The 25,733-nt window shown below is 39.7% G+C and overlaps 1 protein-coding gene across 1 annotated transcript in view; it reads left to right on the forward strand.

The window, feature by feature from the left end:
• DOCK3 (dedicator of cytokinesis 3) overlaps positions 1-25,733 on the forward strand; it is a 276,998-nt gene that overhangs the window by 42,394 nt on the left and 208,871 nt on the right. The window contains exon 5 of the mRNA XM_088831600.1: positions 14,141-14,237. Within this exon, the coding sequence (XP_088687726.1) occupies positions 14,141-14,237 (97 nt within the window). The remainder of the gene's footprint in view (positions 1-14,140; positions 14,238-25,733) is intronic.

The following is a 25,733-nucleotide window of genomic DNA, read 5'->3' on the forward strand; positions in this document are numbered from 1 at the left end:
ATTTGGAAAAGACTCTGATGCTGAGAAAGACTGAAAGCAGAAAGAGGAGAGGGCAGCAGAGGATAAGATGGTTGGATGGCATCCCCAATCCAGTGGCCATGAACTTGGGGAAACTCTGGGAGATGATGAGGGATAGTCAGGCCTGGAGTTTTACAGTTCATGGTGTCACAGGGAGTGGGACAGGAATTGCTGACTGAACAGCAACAACAGCAAGTTTGAATAGTGAAAGAAAAAAAGGAAGAAATACAGGAATAACACAAAATAATCACTGCAGTAAAGCATTCTGTACTCTGATGCCTGGGAATATAAAAGATAAAAGGTTGGGGATACCAGAACCCAGGAACTGTAAATATTTTAGGATATATATTATATCTTAAGAAAAAGTACATTCTCTAACATAATCACAGAATAATTATGACGCTCAGGAAATGTAGCATAGATATAATAGTTCAGGCACTCAGTCATCTCCGACTCTTTTGAGATCCCATGGACTGCAGCACCACGCCAGGCTTCCTTGTTCATTACCAACTCCTGGAGCTTGCTCAGACTCGTGTCTGTTGAGTTGGTGATGCCATCCAACCATCTCATCCTCTGTTGTCCCCTTCTCCTCCTGCCTTCAATCTTTTTCCAGCATTGGGGTCTTTTCAAATGAGTCAGTTCTTCGTTTCAGGTGGCCAAAGTACTGAAGCTTCCACTTCAGCGTCCGTCCTTCCAATGAATATTCAGGACTGATTTCCTTTAGAATGGACTGGTTGGATCTCCTTGCAGTCCAAGGGACTCTCAAAAGTCTTCTCTAACATCACAGTTCAAAAGCATCAATTCTTCAGCGCTCAGCTTTCTTTATGGTCCAACTCTGCCATTCATACATGACTGCTGAAAAAACCATAGCTTTGACTAGATGGACCTTTGTTGGGAAAGTAATGTCTCTGCTTTTTAATATGCTCTCTATGTTGGTTATAGCTTTTCTTCTAAGAAGCAAGCGTCTTTTAATGTCATGGCTACAGTCACCATCTGTGGTGATTTTGGAGCCCCCCAAAATTCTGTCACTGTTTTCATTGTTTCTCGATCTATTTGCCATGAAGTGATGAGACCGAATGCCACGATCTTCTTTTTTTGAATTCTGAGTTTTAAGCCAGCTTTTTCACTCTCCTCTTTCACTTTCATCAAGAGGCTCTTTAGTTCTTCTTTGCTTTCTGTCATAAGGGTGATGTCATCTGCATATCTGAGGTTATTGATATTTCTCCCTGAAATCTTGATTCCAGCTTGTGCTTTGTCCAGTCCAGCATTTCTCATGATGTACTCTGCATATAAGTTAAATAAGCAGGGTGACAATATACAGCCTTGACGTACTCCTTTCTCGATATGGAACCAGTCTGTTGGTCCATGTCCAGTTCTAACTGTTGCTTCCTGACCTGCATACAGGTTTCTCAAGAGGCAGGTCAGGTGGTCTGGTATTACCATCTCTTGAAGAATTTTCCATAGTTTGTTGTGATCCACACAGTCAAAGACTTTGGCATAGTCAATAAAGTAGATGTTTTAAAAGAAGTAGATGTTTTTCTGGAACTCTTGATTTTTCGATGATCCAGCAGATATTGGCAATTTGATTTCTGGTTCCTCTGCCTTTTCTAAATCTAGCTTGAACACTAAAAGTTCACAGTTTACGTACTATTGAAGCCTGGCTTGGAGAATTTTAAGCATTACTTTGCTATCATACTATAAAATATGTCCAAATTCAAATGTCCCTAATTGTCCCATGAATATTTATATCTGTTTTCATTTGGTTGGTTTTTGGGGGTTGGGTGGGGTATGGTTCAGGATCCAGTCAACAATTAAATATTATATTTCATCTTTGTTAGCAGTTCTCCAGGCTTGGTTTTCTTTTTCCTTTTTATGCCATTGACTTTGTTGAAGTGCCCAGGTCAGTTATTTTGCAAAATTTCCCTCAGTTTGTGTTTGTCTGTTTCCTTATGGTTAGATTCAACTTAAGCATCTTTGATAGCAGTACTGCATAGGTGGTGTTGTGGATTAAAATGGTCAGATTTCTCCTGGATATCTTCCCAGCGCTTGGTTAGATCAGCAAGACGGGGACTTAGGGGTCTGCCTTAGCAAATATCAACAAGAAATTGAGGGTCTTTCAGTCAGAGAACATGCATTGTGTTTCTGTCATGTGCCTTCTTCATTGCCTCCTGCCATACTTGTGAGGGTATTTCTGTACTTTCAGTGCTTTATAGGGTATATCATCTGCTTCTTGAGAAATTTATGCCATTTTTACTGAAGTACTTGTTGTTTTGTTTGATTGACAAGGAAGTGAAATTGTTTGAATAATCTTATCTGTGAAAATGTTCTTGTGGGAACTTTAAAAATTTTAATATTTTCTGTTATCTTAAGTGTTTCTTGATACCTGGATTTTCTCATTCGTAAAATGATTCAAATATTGTTGCTGCTTTTTATAAAGTTTCACTGAAAAACTTACACATTTGTAGTAAATTAGAGGGTTTTAGGGCTGATAAAGAAAAAAGATGACCATGAGATGGTAGCAGCACATCATGGGCTTTATTTAGGCAGAGCTCTGACAAGTTGCAAAGGAAATTCCATCACAGCAGGAGACCTTTCAGAGACTGCGGTGCCAGGCCACAACCAGAAGGGGAAAAGTATACTTGAATTCTTTGGGTAGAGAAGTACCAGAGAGGAAACTCAGGTGTCTAGATCATATTACTCATTTGCAAGATGGTAACAACAGAATAGGAAAAACAAGAGACCTCTTCAAGAAAATTAGAGATTCCAAGGGAACATTTCATGCAAAGATGGGCGCGATAAAGGACAGAAATGGTATGGACCTAACAGAAGCAGAAGATATTAAGAAGAGGTGGCAGGAATACACAGAAGAACTGTACAAAAAAGATCTTCACTACCAAGATAGTCACGATAATGTGATCACCAACCTAGAGCCAGACATCTTGGAATGTGAAGTCAAGTGGGCCTTAGAAAGCATCACTAAGAACAAAGCTAGTGGAGGTGATGGAATTCCAGTGGAGCTATTTCAAGTCTTGAAAGATGATGCTGTGAAAGTGCTGCACTCAATATGCCAGCAGATTTGGAAAACTCAGCAGTGGCCACAGGACTGGAAGAGGTCAGTCTTCATTCCAATCCCAAACAAAGGCAATGCCAAAGAATGTTCAAACTACCGCACAATTGCACTCATCTCACACGCTAGTAAAGTCATGCTCAAAATTCTCCAAGCCAGGCTTCAGCAGTATGTAAACCGTGAACTCCCAGATGTTCAAGCAGGTTTTAGAAAAGGCAGAGGCACCAGAGATCAAATTGCCAACATCCGCTGGATCATGGAGAAAGCAAGAGAGTTCCAGAAAAACATCTATTTCTGCTTCATTGACTATGCCAAAGCCTTTGACTGTGTGGATCACAATAAACTGTGGAACATTCTGAAAGAGATGGGAATCCCAGACCACCTGACCTGCCTCTTGAGAAACCTGTATGCAGGTCAGGAAGCAACAGTCAGAACTGGACATGGAACAACCGACTGGTTCCAAATAGGAAAAGGTGTACGTCAAGGTTGTATATTGTCACCTTGCTTATTTAACTTATATGCAGAGTACATCATGAGGAACGCTGGGCTGGAAGAAGCACAAGCTGGAATCAAGATTGCCGGGAGAAATATCAATAACCTCAGATATGCAGATGACACCACCCTTATGGCAGAAAGTGAAGAGGAACTCAAAGGCCTCTTGATGAAAGTGAAAGAGGAGAGTGAAAAGGTTGGCTTGAAGCTCAACATTCAGAAAACAAAGATCATGGCATCTGGTCCCATCACTTCATGGGAAATAGATGGAAAAACAGTGGAAACAGTGTCAGACTTTGTTTTTTTTGGCTCCAAAATCACTGCAGATGCTGATTGCAGCCATGAAATTAAAAGACGCTTGCTCCTTGGAAGGAAAATTATGACCAACCTTGATAGTATATTAAAAAGCAGAGACATTACTTTGCGAACCAAGGTCCGTCTAGTCAAGGCAATGGTTTTTCCCGTGGTCATGTATGGATGTGAGAGTTGGACTGTGAAGAAAGCTGATCGCCGAAGAATCGATGCTTTTGAACTGTGGTGTTGGAGAAGACTCTTGAGAGTCCCTTATACTGCAAGGAGATCCAACCAGTCCATTCTAAAGGAGATCAATCCTGGATGTTCATTGGAGGGACTGATGCTAAAGCTGAAGCTGCAATACTTTGGCCACCTCATGCGACGAGTTGACTCACTGGAAAAGACTCTGATGCTGGGAAAGGTTGGGGGCGGGAGGAGAAGGGGACGATGGAGAATGAGATGGCTGGATGGCATCACCGACTCTGTGGACATGAGTTTGAGTGTACTCCGGGAGTTGGTGATGGACAGGGAGGCCTGGCGTGCTGTGATTCGTGGGGTCGCGGAGAGTCGGACACAACTGAGCGACTGAACTGAACTGAACTGAACTGAAGTCTCTGGTTCAGAGATCACCTCAGGACAAACAGCAGCTTGGAATGTTTTATAGCCCTAAGGCTTATCTTATCTATGGCTAGCAAACATTGAGTGCAGTTTTGTTAAGTATGTGATGATCAGTGGAGTCCACTGTAAGGAACCTGCCTAACGGTGTTGGCTAATCCACTTGGTGTATGGTACCATATCGAAGTCTCAGGGTTACCCACTGCTACTGTCCAGTTCTGATTGCACAGTTATGGTACTGTTACTGAACTGAACCTTGGTCTGCCCATGTGCAGTAAAGCCAATCTACTAACACTAGATTGTGGTGAAGGAAATGCAGTATTTATGGCGGTCGCCAAGCAAGAGGTCCATGTAGCAAGTGCTTAAAAGGGCTGAACTACCGGAAGGCTTTCAGAGAAGGGTTTTTAGACAGGGTGAGGGAGGGGTGTTGTGGAGTGTGATCAGTTCATGGATAGTCCCCCGAATGGTTGGTGGTGAGATAATCAGGAGTCAACATCATCAACCTTCTGGTTTCAACCTGTCTGGGGTCTGCCTGCTTGTGAGCAGCATGAGGTTAACGTCTTCCATCTGGTAGGGGTTTCAGTCTCTGCAACAAATGATATGGCTCATATTATTATCTACAGTGCTTGAGGAAGAACTAAAGGTCCTTGAGTTTGTTTTAATGGCTGAACTTGTCTTGCTTGACTGTTTTCCTTTATTTCGGTGTTTTCTCACTTGTCTGATTAAATTTACTCTTTTGGAATTTAGGCTAAGGGGCTTCCCTGGTGGCTCAGAGAGTAAAGCGTCTGCTTGCATTGCGGGAGACCTGGGTTTGATCCCTGGGTTGGGAAGATCTCCTGGAGAAGGAAATGGCAACCCACTCCAGTATTCTTGCCTGGAAAATCCCATGGACGGAGAAGCCTGGTAGGCTTCAAAGCCTGGTAGGTCGCAAAGTGTCTGACACGACTGAGTGACTTCACTTTGACTTCACTTTAGGAGGCTAACGGATTCTTGTCTACAGACAAGAGTCAGGCAGAGGACATTGTGGAGTTGGGAGCAGCATTCTATTCTGGGAAGGCCCTATAGCGTCCTGCTTGGTTCAGTACCAGATCAGTCTTGAGTAAAACTCCATGAAGCTGATCTCAAGAGCAGCTCCTGGACCGTACACCACATTCATCTTGGAATGGCTAGGAAAGGAAGCAGATTGAATTCATGGGACATTGGGGATAGTTGGTATAAGCCATTTTTGTAAATTGGCTTGCTCTGCAAGATTACTCATTTGAGTGAGCCAATCTGAAAGTCTTCAAGCAAGGTAAGAACACCCTCATCACAGTAGAGAAGAAAGGCCTTTTTCTGCTGCAAAAGGAGGTTTAGTAGGAACAAAACTTAACGGTCTTTTGTGTTATCTAGTGTCTCTACTATCTCTACCATTTTTGTCCAAGTCAGTAACCTGCTTTTTTGTCTTAATATAGATGAAAGGCCATAAATTCAGCTGTCTTTGTAATTCAGAAATGATCAGGATCAAAACTAGAGTTTGTCTTTTGGCTATTTGAGCACTGAAGATGAAAGAGAAAACTGCTCTGAACTCTTACACAGAGCATCAGTAAACATTCAGCTTTTGGTAGCCCTGATTACCTGACTAGAGATTATCCTTCCAATTCTGTATTATGTTGTTGTTCAGTTGCTAAGTTGTGTCTGACTCTTTGTGACTCCATGGACTGCAGAAGGCCAGGCTTTCCTATCCTCCATTGTATCCTGGAGTTTGCCCAGACTCACATCCATTGTGTCGATGATGCCATCCAACTATCTCATTCTCTTTTGCCCCATTCTCCTCTTAACCTTAATCTTTCCCAGCATCAGGGTCTTTTCCAGTGAGTCGGCACTTTGTATCAGGCAGCCAAAGTATTGGAGCTTCAGCTTCAGCGTCAGTCCTTCCAATGAATATTCAGGGTTAATTTCCATTAGGATTGACTTGTTTGATTTCCTTGCAGACCAAGGGACTCTCAAGAGTCTCCACAGGCCACAGTTTGAAATAATCAATTCTTCAGCACTCAGCCTTTTTTATGGTCCAACTCTCATATCTGTACATTACTCCTGGAAAAGCCATCGCTTTGACTATATGGATCTTTATTTATCAGCAAAGTGATGTCTCTGCTAAAAAGCATATTAAAAAATACACTGTCTAGGTTTGTCATAGGTTTCCTTCCAAGGAGCAAGGCATCTTTTAATTTCATGACTGCAGTCACCATGATTTTGGAGCCCAAGAAAATAAAATCTGTCACTGTTTCCATAGACATTGTGGGGTATATAAAATTGTCTCATTTATCCATTTATTCCTTGTATGCGCCAGCATACAAAACTCTTAGTTTGGAATACAGTTTAAAGGAGAAACAGTAGGTCAGCAGTACCCAGAATGTCTCTTGCTTTTTGATCATGCAGGCCAAATTATCTTTTGGTACTTTTTTTTAAAATTTGCTCTTGACCTCATTGAAACTTCCCTTGTACCTTCCCTTTACCATCCTTCCCAGATGGTAAAGACTTTGCCTGCTGTGCAGGAGACCCGTGTTCAATCCCTGGGTCAGGAAGATCCCCTGGAGAAGGGAATGGCAACCCATTCCAGTATTTTTGCCTGGAGAACTCCATGGAGAAAGGAGCCCGGTGAACTGCAGTCCATGGGGTAACAAAGAGTCAGACACGACCTCATTTTTGGTCTGTTTATCAAACTTCTCTCAACCTAGCTTCAGACTTTCTCCCCTAGGATGGAACTAGAAGATAGTGTTAGACTTTGCTTATAATCATACAGATTTCTGTTGTATGTGTTCTGGGAACCTTGTTATTACCATTGCCATACATGGTTGGGGATCTGTGGCCTTGAGGTAGATAGATGAGAGAGAAAGAATTGGAAGGGAATCTGTAATGGCATCCAGCTCAAATGGTAAAGAATCTGCTTGCAGTGTGGGAGACCCAGGTTCAGTCCCTGGGTCAGGAAGATCCCCTGAGGAAGGGCATGGCAACCCACTTCAGTATCCTTACCGGGGTAATCCTATGGACAGAGGAGCCTGGTGGGCTACAGTCCATGGGGTTGCAAAGAGTCAAACATGACTGAGCGACTAACATTTTAACTTTCAAAGAAATATTGGGAGAGTTATTGAGAGTCAGTTGTCTAGGAATAGTACAAAGGATGTGATCATCTCAAGGACCATGGAATAGAATTGTGCTTTATGCAGCATTAGACAGCTTAGAAAAAGGCAAACTATGTCCTAACTTGTCGCAGCTTGACATGGAAGGAAAAGTGGGGACTTTCTGTGATGATTATGCTTTCCTGCCTGTGTTACTGCAATGCCTTCTAACTGTTCTCCCCACTTGTATTCATGGCCTCCTACAGTTTATTCTCAATACAGCTGCCAAAACAGTTTTTTAAAAATATAAGTTAGATCATGCTACTCCTGTGCTTAAAACCTTTCAATGACTCCCATCTCACTCAAAGCAAAAACCAGAGTTCTTACAAAGGCTTACAAAGTTTTATGATGTGGCTTCTTGTCACCCGTGTGACCTCATCTGCTGTCCCTTTTTCTCAGTTGACTTCAGTTATTTTGGCTTCTTTCCTTTTATTCAAACATGTCAGATATGTTCCTGCCTTAAGGTTTTTGCTCATGATGTTTTCTGTGCTTGAACACTGCGCCTGGTTAACCTTGTTACTTTCTTTATGTCTTTTCCCAAATCTTCTGTATTTGATTAATTCTGCCTCTTGCCCTTGCCTTGCCAACTCAAAACTGGATGCTCCTGTAGAAACATCTGCCTCTAGAAACTGAATGTACATGCCAACAAGTTGATATCTTTGTAGTCTCTGCTGCTTTGGATAATTGATTTTCTTTTCTAAGTCTGGAGTGGATGGAGCTCAGGCCCTGAGCCTGTACTATAGTCATAAGGAATCTGAGAAATCAAGTGTCCATCGTTTTCCACTTGTGTACTGGAAGGCAGCTCTGTCTCTATATTAGGGTTTTTCTCCAGCATAGAAGGGGAGTTACAATGCAGGACAGCTAAGGAAAAGGAAATCACAATTTTCTCTAACATTGCCACTCTTTTCTTCTGGGATGTATGTTAGGAGTAGGTTGGAGTTATTCTACCTCATCCCCATGTCTCTTCAGTTTAGTTCAGTTCAGTTCAGTCGCTCAGTCGTGTCCGACTCTCCGCGACCCCGTGAATCACAGCACGCCAGGCCTCCCTGTCTATCACCAACTCCCGGAGTTCACTCAAACTCATGTCCATAGAGTCGGTGATGCCATCCAGCCATCTCATTCTCTGTCGTCCCTGTCTCCTTCTGCTCCCAATCCCTCCCAGCATCAGAGTCTTTTCCAGTGAGTCAACTCGTCGCATGAGGTGGCCAAAGTATTGGAGTTTCAGCTGTAGCATCAGTCCTTCCAATGAACACCCAGGATTGATCTCCTCTAGAATGGACTGGTTGGATCTCCTTGCAGTCCAAGGGACTCTCAAGAGTCTTCTCCAGCACCACAGTACAAAAGCATCAATTCTTCGGTGCTCAGCTTTCTTCACAGTCCAACTCTCACATCCATACATGACCACGGGAAAAACCATAGCCTTGACTAGATGGACCTTGGTTGGCAAAGTAATATCTCTGCTTTTTAATATGCTATCTAGGTTGGTCATAACTTTCCTTCCAAGGAGTAAGCGTCTTTTAATTTCCTGGCTGCAATCAGCATCTGCAGTGATTTTGGAGCCCCATAAAATAAAGTCTGACACTGTTTCCACTGTTTCCCCATCTATTTCCCATGAAGTGATGGGACCAGATGCCATGATCTTAGTTTTCTGAGTTTTAAGTTTTATGTTGAGTTTTAAGCCAACTTTTTCACTCCTCTTTCACTTTCATCAAGAGGCTCTTTAGTTGTTCTTCACTTTCTGCCATAAGGGTGGTGTCATTTGCGTATCCGAGGTTATTGATATTTCTCCCGGCAATCTTGACTCCGGCTTGTGCTTCTTCCAGCCCAGCGTTTCTCATGACGTACTCTGCATATAAGTTAAATAAGCAGGGTGACAATATACAGCCTTGACATACTCCTTTTCCTATTTGGAACCAGTCTGTTGTTCCATGTCCAGTTCTAACTGTTGCTTCCTGACATGCTTACAGGTTTCTCAAGAGGCAGGTCAGGTGGTCTGGTATTCCCATCTCTTTTAGAATATTCTACAGTTTATTGTGATCCACACAGTCAAAGGCTCTGGCATAGTCAATAAAGCAGAAGTAGATGTTTTTCAGGAACTCTCTTGCTTTTTCAGTGTTGCAGCGGATGTTGACAATTTGATCTCTGGTTCCTCTGCCTTTTCTAAATCCAGCTTGAACATCTGGAAGTTCACAGTTCATGTATTGCTGAAGCCTGGCTTGGAGAATTTTGAGCATTACTTTACTAGCGTGTGAGATGAGTGCAATTGTGCGGTAATCTGAGCATTCTTTGGCATTCCCTTTCCTTGGGATTGGACTGAAAACTGACCTTTTCCAGTCCTGTGGCCACTGCTGAGTTTTCCAAATTTGTTGGCCTATTGATTGCAGCACTTTGACAGCATCATCTTTTAGGATTTGAAATAGCTCAACTGGAATTCCATCACCTCCACTAGCTTTGTTCATAGTGATGCTTCCTAAGTCCCACTTGACTTCCCATTCCAGGATGTCTGGTTCTAGGTGAGTGATTACACCATTGTGATTATCTGGGTCGTGAAGATCTTTTTTGTTCAATTCTTCTGTGTATTCTTGCCACCTTTTAATATCTTCTGCTTCTGTTAGGTCCATACCATTTCTGTCCTTTATTGAGCCCATCTTTGCATTTAATGTTCCCTTGGTATCTCTAATTTTCTTGAAGAGATCTCTAGTCTTTCCCATTCTGTTGTTTTCCTCTATTTCTTTGCATTGATCGCTGAGGAAGGCTTTCTTATCTCTCCTTGCTATTCTTTGAAACTGCATTCAGATGCTTATATATTTCCTTTTCTCCTTTGCTTTTCACTTCCCTTCTTTTCACAGCTATTTGTAAGGCCTCCTCAGACAGCCATTTTGCCTTTTTTCATTTCTTTTCCATGGGAATGGTCTTGATCCCTGTCTCCTGTACAATGTCACAAACCTCCGTCCAGAGTTCATCAGGCACTTTATCTATCAGATCTAGTCCCTTGAATCTATTTCTCACTTCCACTGTATAATCATAAGGGATTTGATTTAGGTCATACCTGAATGGTCTAGTGGTTTTCCCCACTTTCTTCAATTTAAATCTGAATTTGAAGTTTAAGTCACTTGTTTCATTTGCCATTATTTTCTCCCATTCTGAGGGTTGTCTTTTCACCTTGTTTGTTGTTTCCTTTGCTGTGCAAAAGCTTTTAAGTTTAATTAGGTCCCACTTGTTTAGTTTTGTTTTTATATCCATTACTCTAGGAGGTGGGTCATAGAAGATCTTGCTTTGATTTGTGTCATCGAGTATTCTGCCTATGTTTTCCTCCAAGAGTTTAATAGTTTCTGGTCTTACACATAGGTGCTTAATCTATTTTAAGTTTATCTTCATGTGTGGCGTTAGGTAGTGTTCTAATTTCATTCTTTTACACGTAGCTGTCCAGTTTTCTCAGCACCATTTATTGAAGAGGCTATCTTTACCCCATTGTATATTCTTGCCTCATTTGTCAAAAATAAGGTACCCATAAGTACATGGGTTTACCTCTGTCTTATTCCATTGGTCTGTATTTCTATTTTTGTTCCAGTACCATACTGTCTTGATGACTGTTTAGTTCAGTTGCTCAGTCATGTCCGACTCTTTGCGATCTCATGGACTGCAGCATGCCAGGCTTCCCTGTCCATCATCAGCTCCAAGAACTTGCTCAGACTCATGTCCATCGAGTCAGTGATGCCATCCAACCATTTCATCCTCTGTCGTCCCCTTCTCCTCCTCCCCTCAATCTTTCCCAGCATCACGGTCTTTTCCAGTGAGTCGGCTCTTCGCATCGAGGGGCCAAAGTGTTGGAGCTTCAGCATCAGTCCTTTCAATGAATATTCAGGACTGGTTTCCTTTAGGATTGACTGGTTTGATCTCTTTGCAGTCCAAGGGACTCTCGAGAGTCTTCTCCAGCACCACAATTCAAAAGCATCAGTTCTTTGGCACTCAGCTTTCTTTACGGTCTAACTCTCACATCCACACATGATGACTGGAAAAACTATAGCTTTGACTAGACGGACCTTTGTCGGGAAAGTAATATCTTTGCTTTTTAATATGCTGTCTAGGTTGGTCATAGCTTTTCTTCCAAGGAGCAAGCATCTGTTAATTTCATGGCTGCAGTGATTTTGGAGCCCAAGGAAGTAAAGTCTGTCATTATTTCCATTGTTTCTCCATCTATTTGCCATGAAGTGATGAGACCGGATGCCATGATCCTCGTTCTTTGAATGCTGAGTTTTAAGCCAGCTTTTTCACTCTCCTTTTTCACTTTTTGTCAAGAGGCTCTTTAGTTCCTCTTTGCTTTCTTCCAGAAGGGTGGTGTCATCTGCATATCTGAGGTTGTTGGTATTTCTCCCAACATCTTGATTCTAGCTGTTATATCATGCTTAGGAATTCCACACTAGAAGATGGGATTGTACATTTATTTCAGATTAGGTGGGCAAGGCTTTGAGAGTTAAAGTACCTTTGCCAAAGTAGCATGGCAAGGAAGAAGGGAAACTAGGAACTGAGGCCAAGTTATGTTCATTTCAGTTACATTTCTGTGCATTATACATTGAATTAATATTTACATTATTAACATGTATATGTATATCTTCTTACTACCAATTTTCATTTTTAACAAACTCTCTATTCTGCATGAATGCAGAATTTTCTTGGAAATCCACTTACTAGTTCACTTTTTAAAATTATTTTTCTTAGTGTTATGAATACATTCCACTTGGTCTGTGGAACAATGTGTGTTTAAATAACACTTTATCTGAATTTTAAGGATTTTCAGGATATTGATTTTATATTACAGCCAAGGAAAAACATGTTGGTGTTAGTATAGACTTGGATTTGTATAATTTGAGGTATGTCCAAAGGTTTATAACTTTAAAATAGGAACAATGTAAGTTTCCCATAAAAGTCAATGATTAAAGTAGCTGAAGACCTAGTAGATGGAACATTCCAGAAATTTTATTCCAGTTTATCCTGTACAGGAGTTCTGCATTAATCTTGCTAAAACAGCTCCCATTTCCTGTGTCTCTAATTCCATAGTGTCAAGTTTGAATCTCAGCCTTGCACTGAAAATTCACTTTATAAATTTGATGAATATGGACAGTGCTCTGGCATTATTCTAAGATGATTATTTTAAATCTGCCGGAATAAATCACACAAAATAAAAAGAAGGCCTTACAGCATAGATCAAGTAATATGTATTCATTAATGCTCAATATTAATACACTAAGTCACCTTTGAGCACAGTGAGGGTTTGTTAGCTATGTAGAGAAATGGTACTTAATGCTAATTTTTAAAATTAATTTTCTTTTGCTGTTTCCAATTGGATGATATTCTCTTTGGCTAACAAATCAGATTATAGGTTTCATCTACCTCAGTGTATCAGTATATAAAATCTTTGGTCCCAGAAAATATTTCATTAACCCTCAAAATTGGCACAGACATTATAAAAATGTTTTCAAGTCATGCCTCTGCTTTGAACAGCCTTTCAGGATCTTCTCATTCATTTTCCGTGTTAAGATCTGGTATCTTAAGTGTCGTTTGGAGAGGCCCTATGAAAGCTGGCCTCAGTTAGTCCAGCCTTCTTTAAGTTCTTAGATATATGAAATTCTCATCCATCTTAGTGACTTCATGTATACCGTTCCCTCTGCAGGTGACACCACACTTCTCCTTCATAACAAACTCTTTGATCCTGACCTTTTTGCATTTTGGGGGCATTGCTGTTTCTTCAGAGAAGGCTTCACTGATCCTCTCTTTAAGTCGTGTCCCCCAGCTAAAATCTCTGATAGTGCAGTTTGGTTTCTTTCTTAGATTCATCATGGTCGGTGTCTGTTGTGATTACTTGTCTAATTTTTTATGCAGAATAAGAGCTCTCTGAAGATACAAGCTCTGTCTGTTTTTGCTCACTGATAAATCCTTGGCAATTAGCACAAGGATTGATGCCATAATGAATGTTGCTTACAAGGTAGTTGGAAAGAAACCCAGTATCTCTGTTACTAGGATTAGGATTCTTCTGCTCGACAGGTTTCTAGGAAAACATACTATCAGTATAATGGAGAGCTTATAAAACTTCAAAACCCAGTGTGTGAGTCTCCCCTACCCAACCCATTTCCATCAGAGCATGAGTTAATTTGCATTACTGATACATGTAAAGGACACAAATAGTTTTTAAAAATTAATGAAGTCTTGGGCAGTGCTGTAGTCTTCCTTTAGAGAAAAAAATTTAAAAACTATCTTCAATGACAGTACTGCTAAAAGTAATATTGAGGATTTTTATAGCAAAACCTAAATTTTTTTCATTAAATCAGTTCACTTATATTATCATATTACTGCAACAGAGTCTGTATTCAGTTAGATGTACCTCTCTTTATATTTGCATGAATTTAAATTTGATTTACACATGTTGGAAAGGGCAGTAGACAGTATTCTGGTAGTTTATCAAAGGTAATGTGGCTGTTTGTTGTGACTCTGGTTCTAGGCAGTATGAAACTGTGGTTCCACTTGAAGATTCTATTGTGACTGAGGTTACAGCAACTCTGCAAGAATGGGCCAGTCTGTGGAAACAACTCTATGTGGTAAGTATTTGGTAATTAGTTTGCTAAAGCAGCAAAGTTCCATTGTACCAAGATAAAAAATTATGGTACTTAGCCATTTGCAAATTTATAGACTTCTGAATATTTGCAGATTTTCAAATGTATGTTCTTAATGTTAACTAGACTTGAGTTTTGTCCAACCTGAAGAGAATACATTATTCATATGTCTGCAGTTTTCGCCATCCTATTCCAGCTAGTAGAATGTAAGTTCCATCACATCAGGGATTTTAGCTGTCTTACTCAATTCCTGTATTCCCAGAACCTTTCATAAAACAGATTTTTATTAATTGAATGAACAAACTTCAGAGTTATTAATATTGTGAACCTAATAGTGGGTAAAGATCTAAAAGCTGTATTACCACTTTCTTACAGCTACTAAGCTTGAGTGATATGTCATATATGATACTTTTTGCCAGGCCAATAATTCCTAGATAAATAAAACCTCAGTTCATATCCTCTGGAAACTTAGAAAGTAGAGGGTGATAGAACACGAAAATATAGACTAAAAATAAGTTACAGGGTTTGGGTTCTGAACAAGATGAAGTAAATACATTCTATTTTACTCTTCCTACTAATCACAACAAAAATTCTGGACAAAACCCATAAAATGCCCTGTCAGAACACTCTGAAAGTTAAGGAAACAGAAGGTGGATGATTAGGGACATTGAAATTCACGGATTGAGTGAGTGTACTAGTTGTCTTTTCTTCTTGCCTTCGATATATCCTGGCCTGGGCTGTAGAGAAGACTACAACCTGGAAATGCTGAGTGCAGACAAAATAATAATACCAAGGAAAGCCTGTTCTCTCTAGCCAAAGGATGGTCCAGCAAGATACAAACATCCTATTCTGTCTGTGCTGTAGGAGAACATCACAATAAAATCTGTACCTCCTCCCATTCCAACAGGCATTACAGCAGGGGTATTGACAATCAGAGCTTTGTCTCACAAACACCCTTCCCCCACCTGCAGTAACAGGGAGATGTCCCTCTTCAGTGCAGCCTGTGGGTCAGACCCTGAGTTCTGCTCTTTTCTGTTCCAGTAATGAGGCAGTGCCCTTCCTCAGCAGAGCCTGTAGGGAAGACTGATTTCCACCCCACCAGAAGTTTCACGGTGGCAACTCTCTTCAGCAGAGCCTATGGATGAGACTCTGGCCTTTGCAACTGCACAACATTAACAAGGTGGTGCCCTTACTCTGCAGGGTTCTGAGGCAAAACTCAACTTTCCCCCATGCTCTGAGGAAAGGAAGAAGCATTTCTCCACTGAGAAGCCTGTGGTTAGAACTCTTGATTTCCACTCCCCCTGCAGTAATAAGGTGCTAACCTCCCCAGCCAACCTGTGGGTTGTACTTTAACTTTCACAACTGTTCACTCCCCTGCTTATTACCCTATTTTCTATGACTGCCCTGCTGAAATGAGGCAGTGCTTCTCCCCACTCAAGCCCATCCTAAGGATAAATGGGAAGTGGAGTTCTGTCATCTAGGTAGCATGCAAATAGGGAAAACCAAGGAGTACTGGAGAGACTTTATAAACTAAATTGACATTTCAGTCACAGTCCACGAAAGTCCACAAAAGGGGTCGCAAAGAATCGGACACGACTGAGCAACTGAACAACCCCCACCACTGCAAAAGTGAGCCTAGGATCACATTCTCAATGTGAACAGGTTTTCTAAAATAAAAGATTTAAGTAGAAATTAGAGTGTCATAATTCCTACTTAATTAAAATGTCCATCTTACAGCTCCAAATTACTTGTCATATGAAGAAATCAGGAAAAATGCAGCTCTAGTAAGAAGGGACAATCAGCAGAAGCTAACTTTGAAATGACACAGATGTTGGAGCCATCAGCAAGGATTTAAAAGCATTTGAGAAAATTCAGCCCTTTCATGATTAAAAACTCTTAGTGAACTAGGAATATAAGATATCTCACTCTGATAAAGGGCATTTATAAAAATATATAGCAAACGTCATACTTAGTGATAAAAGTCTGCTTTTGGGAATAAGGTAAGGATGTCTACTCTCAACAAGTCAGTTCAACTTAGTACTAGAAGACTTAAGGCAAGAAAAGGAAAGAAGAGACATATGGGTTAGAGTGAAGAAATAAAGCTGTTCACATTTGCAAACAATACAATTGGCTACATAACAAATCCCAAGGAATCTACAAACACTAGAGAATACAAAAGAGTTCTGAAACTAAATAAGTTTGCAATTGTAGGATATCAGGTCAAAATACAGAGTCTCTCTCTTTCTGTCACATACACACACAGACATACACACAATCATATTGCCAAATATTGGCAGAGAACAGTTGGAAACCAGATTTTAAAACACATACCATTTACAGTTGCTCAAAAATGAAACAGTTGGTATAAATACAACAGAACATACAATTTCTGTGTACTGAAAACCACAAAAATGCTAATGAACAAAAGTGAAGAAGACTTAAATAAAGGGCCAGGCATGACATGTTCATGGATTGGAAGACTCACATATTAAAAATGTCTGTTCAACACAGATTGATCTATGTATTTAATTCTTGAAAAGTCCTAGCAGTATGTTTTCTAGAGAAGATGATTTTAAAATTTTTAAGGGAATACAAAATACGAATAAAGTTAGAGGAATCATGTTACCTGATTTTAAGGCTTACTTCCAGCTACAGTAATCAAGATGGAGTGGTCCTGGCCATGGACAGACACAGATCATAGATAAAGGGAGCAGGACAGAGAGTTGAGATGTATCAGTAGGTTTAGTCAAGTAAGGGCCAACTGATTTTTGGCAAAGGTGCAAAAGGAATTAAGTGAAAGAAACATGCTCTTGTCAACAAATGGATAGGTGGAGTAGTTGGGCATCCAGAGGCAGAACAAAAACAACACCAAAACCTTGACTTAAATATCCTTTCTTATACAACAGACTAACTCACATTGGATGATAGACCAAAATGTAAAATATAAAACTGTAAATGTTTTAGGAGAACATATAGGAGAAAAACTTCATAACCTGCATTTAGGTGAAGAGTTCTTAAGCATGACACTGAAAGAATAGTTCATAGAAGAAAAAGTCGATAAACTGGATTTCATCAAAGTGAAAAATTTTTACTCTTGAATGACCCTGTTAAAAGATGAAAAGATAAGCCATAGACTGGAAGAAAATATTTTCAAATCACATATCTGTCAGAAGACTTGTATGTAGAATATATAAAGGACTTTGTAAGCTGAACAGTAGTTCTAACAATAATGTCTAACGATTCAGTTAGAAAAAGGCAGAAAACTTCATCAGGGAGAAGTCTTGATGAAGTCATCTCCTTCGTAAGGAGAGCCAATTAGAACATGGCAAGATTTTCCATATAATTAGCCATTGTTGTTGAGTTGATAAATTGTGTCCAACTCTCTGCGACCCCATGGACTGCAACATGCCAGACTTTGCTGTCCTTCACCACCTTCTGGTGTTCGCTCATGCTCATGTCCATTGAATCAGTGATGCTATCCAACCATCTCGTCCTCTCCCACCCCCTGCTTCTTTTGCTTTCAATCTTTCCCAGCATCAGGGACTTTTCCAGTGATTCAACTCGTCATAACAGATTGCCAAAGTATTGGAGTTTCAGCTTTTCCATCAGTCCTTCCAATGAATATTCAGGACTGATTTCCTTTAGGATTGACTGGTTTGATCTACTTGCAGTCCATGGGAATCTCAAGAGCCTTTTCCAACACTATAGTTCAAAAGCATCAGTTCTTCAGTTCTCAGTCTTCTTTATCCATCCATGACCACTGGAAAAACCATAACTTTGACTCGATGGACCTTTGTTGGCAAAGTGATAGGTTGCTTTTTAATATGCTGTCTAGGTTTGTCATAGGTTTTCTTCCAAGGAGCAAGCATCTTTTAATTTCATGGCTGCAGTCACTGTTTGCCCAAGAAAATAAAATCTGTCTTTGCTTCCACATTCCCCTTTCCATTTGCCATGAAGTGATGGAACCAGATTCTATGATCTTAGTTTTTTGAATGTTGAGTTTCTAGCCAGTTTTTTCACTTTTGTCTTTCACCCTCATCAAGAGGCTCTTTAGTTCCTCTTCACTTTCTGCCATTAGAGTAGTATCATCTGCATATCTGAGGTTATTGGTATTTCTCCCAGCAGTCTTGATTCCAGCTTGTGATTCATCCAGCCCAGCGTTTTGCATGATGTACTCTGCATAGAAGTTAAATAACCAGAGTGACAGTTTACAGCCTTATTGTACTGCTTTTCCAATTCTGAACCAGTCTGTTGTTCCATGTTTGGTTCTGTTACTTCTTGACCTGCATACAGTTTTCTCAGGAGCCAGATGAGGTGGTCTGGTATTTCCATCTCTTGAAGAATTTTCCACAGTTTGTTGTGATCCACATAGTCAAATGCTTTCTCATAGTTAATGAAGCAGTATAGATGTTTTTCTGGAATTCTTTTGCTTTCTCTGTGATCCAACAGATGTTGGCAATTTGATCTCTGGTTCCTCTATCTTTTCTAAACCCCGCTTGTACATCTTCAAGTTCTCAGTTCATGTACTGCTGAAGCCTCGCTTAAAGAATTTTGAGCATAACTTTGGTTGCATGTGAAATGAGTGCGGTTGTATGGTAGTTTGAACATTCTTTGGCATTGATCTTTTTTGGGATTGGAATGAAATTAGCAATTAGGGTAATGCAAATTAATGTTTCAGTGAGATACTACTACATACCTGTTAGAATGGCTAACATAAAAAAATGCCAAAAATACCAGAGATGTGGAGCAATTGGATCTCTCATACATTACTGATGAAGATACAAAATGATACAACTGCTGGGGGGAAAAAGTTGGTGTTTTCTTTTTTTTTTAAATTGCTGTATAGTTCATTTACAATGTTGTATTAGTTTCAAGTATACAGCAAAGTGAATCAGTTATACATGTATCTACTCTCTTTTTAGATTCTTTTTCCATATAAGCCATTGTAGAGTCCTGAGTAGAGTTCCCTGTGCTGTACAGTAGGTTCTTATTAGTTATCTATTTTATGTATAGTAGTGTGTATCTGTCAATCCCAATCTCCCAATTTATTCTTCCCCCCTTACTCCGTGGTAACTGTAACTTTGTTTTCTATATTTGTGACTCTACTTCTGTTTTGTAAATAAGTTCATTTGTACCCTATTTTTTTTAAGATTCTGCATATGTGATATCATACAATACTTGTCTTCATGTGTCTCACTTACTTCACTCATTATGACAATCTCTAGGTCCATCCATGTTGCTGTAAATGGCATTATTTTATCCTTTTTTTATGACTGAGTAATACTCCATTATATACATGTACCATGTATATCTATCTGTTCCTCTGCTGATGGACATTTAAGTTGCTTCCATGTCCTGGCTATTGTAAATAGCATTACAATAGCATGTATTGAGATGCATGTATCTTTTTGCATTATCATTTTTTTTCCAAGTATATGCCTAGGAATGGGATTGCTTGGTCATATGGTAGTTCTGTTTTTAGTTTTTTGAGGGACCTCCATACTGTTCTCCATAGTGGCTATACCAATTTACGTCCCCACCAACAGTGGAAGAGGCTTCCCTTTTCTCCAAACCCTCTCCAACATTTATTGTTTATAGGTATTTTTTGATAATGGCCATTCTGACCAGTGTGAGGTGATACCTCATTTCAGTTTTGATGTGTATTTCTCTAGTAATTAGTGATGTTGAGCATGTTTTCATGTACTTTTTGGCTATCTGTATTTCTTCTTTGGAGAAATGTCTATTTAGATCTTCTGTCAATTTTTTGGTTGGGTTCTTTGGGGTTTTTTTGATATGGAGCTACATGAGCTGTTTATATATTTTGGAGATTAATACCTTGTCAGTTACTTCCTTTGCAAGTATTTTCTTCCATTCTGAGGGTTGTTGTCTTTTTGTTTTGTTTTATGGTTTCCTTTGCTGTGCAAAGGCTTTTAGGTTTAATTAGATCTCATTCATTTTAGTTTTTATTTTCGTTACTGTAGGAGATGGCTCCAGAAAGATCTTGCTGCAGTTTATGTCAGAGTGTCCTAGCTGTGTTTTCCTTTAGGAGTTTTATAGTGTCTAGCCTTTCATGTTGGTCTTTAATCCATTTTGAGTTTATTTTTGTGTATGGTGTTTGGGAGTGTTCTAATTTCAGTCTTTGACATGTAGTTGTCTAATTTCCCCAACAACACTTACTTTGAGTGCTTACATTGTGTCTGTGCTTCATTTTTTTACATACATTATCTCATTTTAATTTTCACTACAATTACTATTATTCTCCTCACATTACTGAATGGAAACTGATCCTTAGAAAGAATAAGGACTGTGCCCAAAGTCATGTAAATAGTAAATGTCCAGCCAGACCCTAGTCTAAGTTCATTAGACTCCAGGGCTCTTAATAAGTACACTATCTTCTGAATTAAATTCTTTAGATACATCTCACATATAATTTATTGTGATTTTAGTAGTTATTTATTATCATCTTCTGATATGGAAATTGGATTAATTGGGATGAATATTATCTGGAAATGACATTGCCTTCCAGAAATTATAAAATAACTATGCCTTAAAAAACAGACCTTTATTTCTCAAGTAGACAGAGGCAGTCTGGATTTGGTGTGGCAGCTCTACAGTCATCAAGGCTTATTCTGTCCTGCTCTGTCTTCCTCATTACAGTGCTTCAGCTTTTTAGCCCAAAATGACTAGCTCTCGGCAGCATCTTTGTGCTCTAGATGAAGGAAGCAGGAAAAGAAAGAAAAAAGTATTCTCTTTCCTTTAAAGGACACCTCTTTGAAGTTGCTGAGAACATTTCCTCCTCTTGGTCAAAACTCAATCACAGAGTAATCTCTAGCTGAAATAGAGACTGAGAATTGGTCTTTTTAAGGTGGCCATTTGTTAGCCAGAAATGGGGAATTCTATGACTATAGAAAAAGTAGAGAATGAATACTGAGGGGCCACTAGCAGTCTTTGCCATAGTGACCATGAAAAATTATTCTCATGTAAAGTTCTATTGTACTTTTCATCATTTGCCAAATTTATTTGTGAAATAGTGGAATAATGCCTTCACCAACACTTCAGTTTATTATATATCTGGAGAAGTGAATTTTAAGTAAGACATGAAAAAGTAATGAAGTTGTTGTTAAAAGTCATTAGAATCATCCAAACTTGCATTTAATACGTTTTGGTAACATGATGTGCTTTTGTGAGAGTAAATATATTGTAACTAAAAGTTAGCATCATACCAATATGATGTCTTCTTTTACAGCAGCTCATCTTACTCAGACATATTCTGGGTAAGTTAGAGCTGCTATTTGAAGCAATATTGTAAAACAGTTAACTTTTGAAAAATCTTTTATGTGTACTTTATGGCTTGGATGTTTACATACAAATTTTCCAGAGATATGGATAAACTTGAAAGTGAGAAGCTGTATTGAAAAGAAGACTACTGCAAATAATGATTTTTATATTTTATACCCCAAATTTGAAATTGCCATTATAATTTTTAAATTCACTTTTTGATGAATGGAATATTGCCTTTCTTTGCCATTTTAACAAATCACAGTGTTTCTGGTTAATTCTTTTTAATTTATTGTTAATATGACAAGTGTCAAATGATTGTTTTTATTATGCAAGTAGGAGGTCAGACATGTAGCCAGTCAAATTCAAAACAAATGAATACAAGTCTTTTCCAAATGACTTTCTACTAGAAGATAATCAAAATCTCTTATATTATTAAAATTAGAGAGCTAAACAATCTCCCTTTGTTTCCCTACTTAATTTCAGACCTTATAGTTCTTTACTTGATCTGATTTTACTAAGAGACAATTAATTACTTGACTGTCCTCTGAGAAGTATACTTGAGAGCCAGAATGAATCTAGGTTCAGTTCAGTTCAGTTCAGTCGCTCAGTCGTGTCCGACTCTTTGCGACCCCATGAATCACAGCACGCCAGACCTCCCTGTCCATCACCAACTCCCGGAGTTCACTCAAACGCATGTCCACAGAGTCGGTGATGCCATCCAGCCATCTCATTCTCGGTCGTCCCCTTCTCCTCCCGCCCCCAACCTTTCCCAGCATCAGAGTCTTTTCCAGTGAGTCAACTCGTCGCATGAGGTGGCCAAAGTATTGCAGTTTCAGCTTTAGCATCAGTCCTTCCAGTGAACACCCAGGGTTAGCAATGTCTGAAGTTTAATTTATCTGATTTTAAAGACAAAAGGAAAATAATATAAATAAAATACAATAAACTATGAGAAACAAGTCTCAACATATGTGACTATAAACGTTAATATCTTTCTGTATATAGAGTGTGTAAAAGTCAATAAGAAAACAAGTAAAAAGCACTGAAATATTCAGTCAAGGATAAAACACCATTTATAAAGCATTACCTAAGGGAAATATTCAGTTTTACTAATAATCAAGGATATAGTAGTTAAATCAGTGAGATAAATTCTGCTTCAAATTAATAAGTAAGAAAGTAGAAATTATCCTTTGTTGTTCAGTTTTTGCTAAAATGAATATGTCTATGCTTTGCTGGTGGATATCAATTTTTTGTTGGCATATTTGAATAATAATTTGGGAAAAGTCTTCATTCAGATTCTTAAGACACTAGTAATTTTAATTCTGGGAATTTAAGATTGGGCTTCCCTGGTGGTTCAGAGGTTAAAACGTCTGCCTGCAATGCGGGAGACCCGGGTTTGATCCCTGGTTCGGGAAGATCCCCTGGAGAAGGAAATGGCAACCCTCTTGCCTGGAGAATCCCATGGAGGGAGGAGCCTGGTAGGCTACAGTCCATGGGGTTGCAAAGAGTCAGACACAACTGAGCTACTTCACTTTCAATGTTAAATATGGGAGTGGGTTGAATTGCAGTTTCTTAAATATTTCCATTAAATCATCATTTGCAATAGCAAACATAAATTTACTTTCTAAATGTGCCAACTGTAGTCCAATTAAGACATAGAGAGCTTACCTCTAAAGAGTTCTTAGAAAAATTTAGTTATGTTACATACTAAAATGAACTTATGCACAAATTATATTACAAAATATAGCTTCATCTATATTCTGAAATCTTTAATCCAATTTTCTATTGATGGGAGGGGCTGTGTTCCCTCCCTGTAGTTTGGCCTGAGGCCAAACTATGATAGGGGTAAGTAGTTCAGTTCAGTCTCTCAGTCCTGTCTGACTCATTGTGACCCCATGGATTGCAGCATGCCAGGCTTCCCTGTCCATCATCAACTCCTGGAGCTTACTCAAACTCATGTCTTTTGAATGGGTGATGCCATCCAACCATCTTGTCTCCTGTCATCCTCTTCTCCTCCTGCCTTGAATCTTTCTCAGCATCAGGGTCTTTTCCAATGAGTCATTTGTTCACATCAAGTGGCCAAAGTATTGGAGTTTCAGCATCAGTCCTTCCAGTGAATATTCAGGACTGATTTCCTTTAAGATTCACTGGTTGGATCTCCTTGCAGTCCAAGGGACTCGCAAGAGTCTTCTCCAACAATCCAGTTCAAAAGCATCAATTCTTTAGCACTCAGCTTTCTTTATAGTCCAGCTCTCACATCCATACATGACTACTGGAAAAACCATAGCTTTTACTAGACGATCCTTTGGCGGGAAAGTAATGTCTCTGCTTTTTAATATGTTGTCTAGTTTGGTCATAGCTTTCCTCCCAAGGAGCAAGTGTCTTTTAATTTCATGGCTTCAGTGACCATCTAAAGTGATTTTGGAGCCCAAGAAAATAAAGTCAGCCACTGTTTCCATTGTTTCCCCATCTATTTGCCATGAAGTGATGGGACTGGGTACCGTGGTCTTCATTTTTTGAATGTTGAGTTTTAAGCCAGCTTTTTCACTCTGCTCTTTCATCAAGAGGCTCTTTAGTTCTTCTTCGCTTTCTGCCATAAGGGTGGTGCCATCTGCATATCTGAGGTTATTGATATTTCTCCCAGTAGTCTTAATTTCAGCTTGTGCTTCATCCAGCCCAGCATTTCACATGATATATTCTGCATATAAGTTAAATAAGCAAGGTGACAGTATACAGCCTTGATGTACTTTTTTCCTGATTTGGAACCAGTCTGTTGTTCCATGTCCAGTTCTAACTGTTGCTTCTTGACCTGCATACAGATTTCTCAACAGGCAGGTAAGGTGATCTGGTATTCCCATCTCTGGAAGAATTTTCCAGTTTGTTGTGATCCACACAGTAAAAGGTTTTGGCATAGTCAATAAAGCAGAAGTAGACGGTTTTCTGGAACTCCCTTGCTTTCTCAGTGATCCAGTGGATGTTGGCAATTTGATCTCTGGTTCCTCTGCCTTTTCTAAATCCAGCTTGAACATCTGGAAGTTCACGGTTCATGTACTGTTGAAGCCTGACTTGGAGAATTTTGAGCATTAATTTGCTAGCGTGCGAGATGAGGAGTGTACTTGTTTGGTAGTTTGAACATGCTTTGGCATTGCCTTTCTTTGGGATTGGAATGAAAACTGACCTTTTCCAGCCCTGTGGCCACTGCTGGGTTTTCCAAATTTGCTGGCATATTGAGTATAGCACATTTTCACAGTATCATCTTTGAGGATTTGAAATAGCTCAACTGGAATTCTATCACCTCCACTAGCTTTATTCATAGTGATGCTTCCTAAGGCCAGGATGTCTGGCTCTAGGTGAGTAGGGTAATGGTGACCTCCTTCAAAAGGACTTATGCAAGGACTGTTACATTTAGTGCCCCTGATCCTATGGCAGGCCACTGCTGACCCATGCCTCAGCCAGAGACTCCTAGACACTCACAGGAAATTCTGGTTCAGTCTCTTGTGTGGTCACTGCTCCTTTCTTCTGAGTCCTGGTTTTCTTTGTGCCCTCCATACTGCAGGGAGGGAACACAGCCCCACCCATCAACAGAAAATTGGATTAAAGATTTACTGAGCATGGCCCTGTCCATCAGAGCAAGACCCATATTCTCACAGCCAGTACCTCCCATCTGGAAGCATCCTTATCCTTATCCATCAGGGGGCAGACAGAATAGCAACCACAGTTACAGAAAACTAACCAAACTGATCACTTGGATCAGAGCCATGTCTAACTCAGTGAAACTATGAGCCATGCTGTGTAGGGCCACCCAAGACAGATGGATCATGGTGGAGAGTTCTGACAAAAAGTGGTCCACTGGAGAAGGGAATGGCAAACCACTTCAGTATTCTTGCCTTGAGAACCCCATGAACAGTATCAAAAGGCAAAAAGATATGACACTGAAAACTGAACTCCCCAGGTCAGTAAGTGCCCAGTATGCTCCTTGAGAAGAGTGGAGAAACATTTTTAGAAAGAATGAAGAGGCTGAGCCAAAGCAAAAACAACACCCAGTTGTGGCTGTGACTGGTGATGGAAGTAAAGTTTGATGCTGTAAAGAACAATATTGCATAGGAACCTGGAATGTTAGGTCCATGAACCAAGGTAAATTGGAAGTGATCGGACAGGAGATGGCAAGAGTGAACCTTGACATTTTAGGAATCAGTGAACTAA

The sequence above is a fragment of the Moschus berezovskii genome, chromosome 24, assembly GCF_049115385.1.
Source record: "Moschus berezovskii isolate FMDL1 chromosome 24, NW_MosBer_1.0, whole genome shotgun sequence".
Taxonomy (NCBI): domain Eukaryota; kingdom Metazoa; phylum Chordata; class Mammalia; order Artiodactyla; family Moschidae; genus Moschus; species Moschus berezovskii.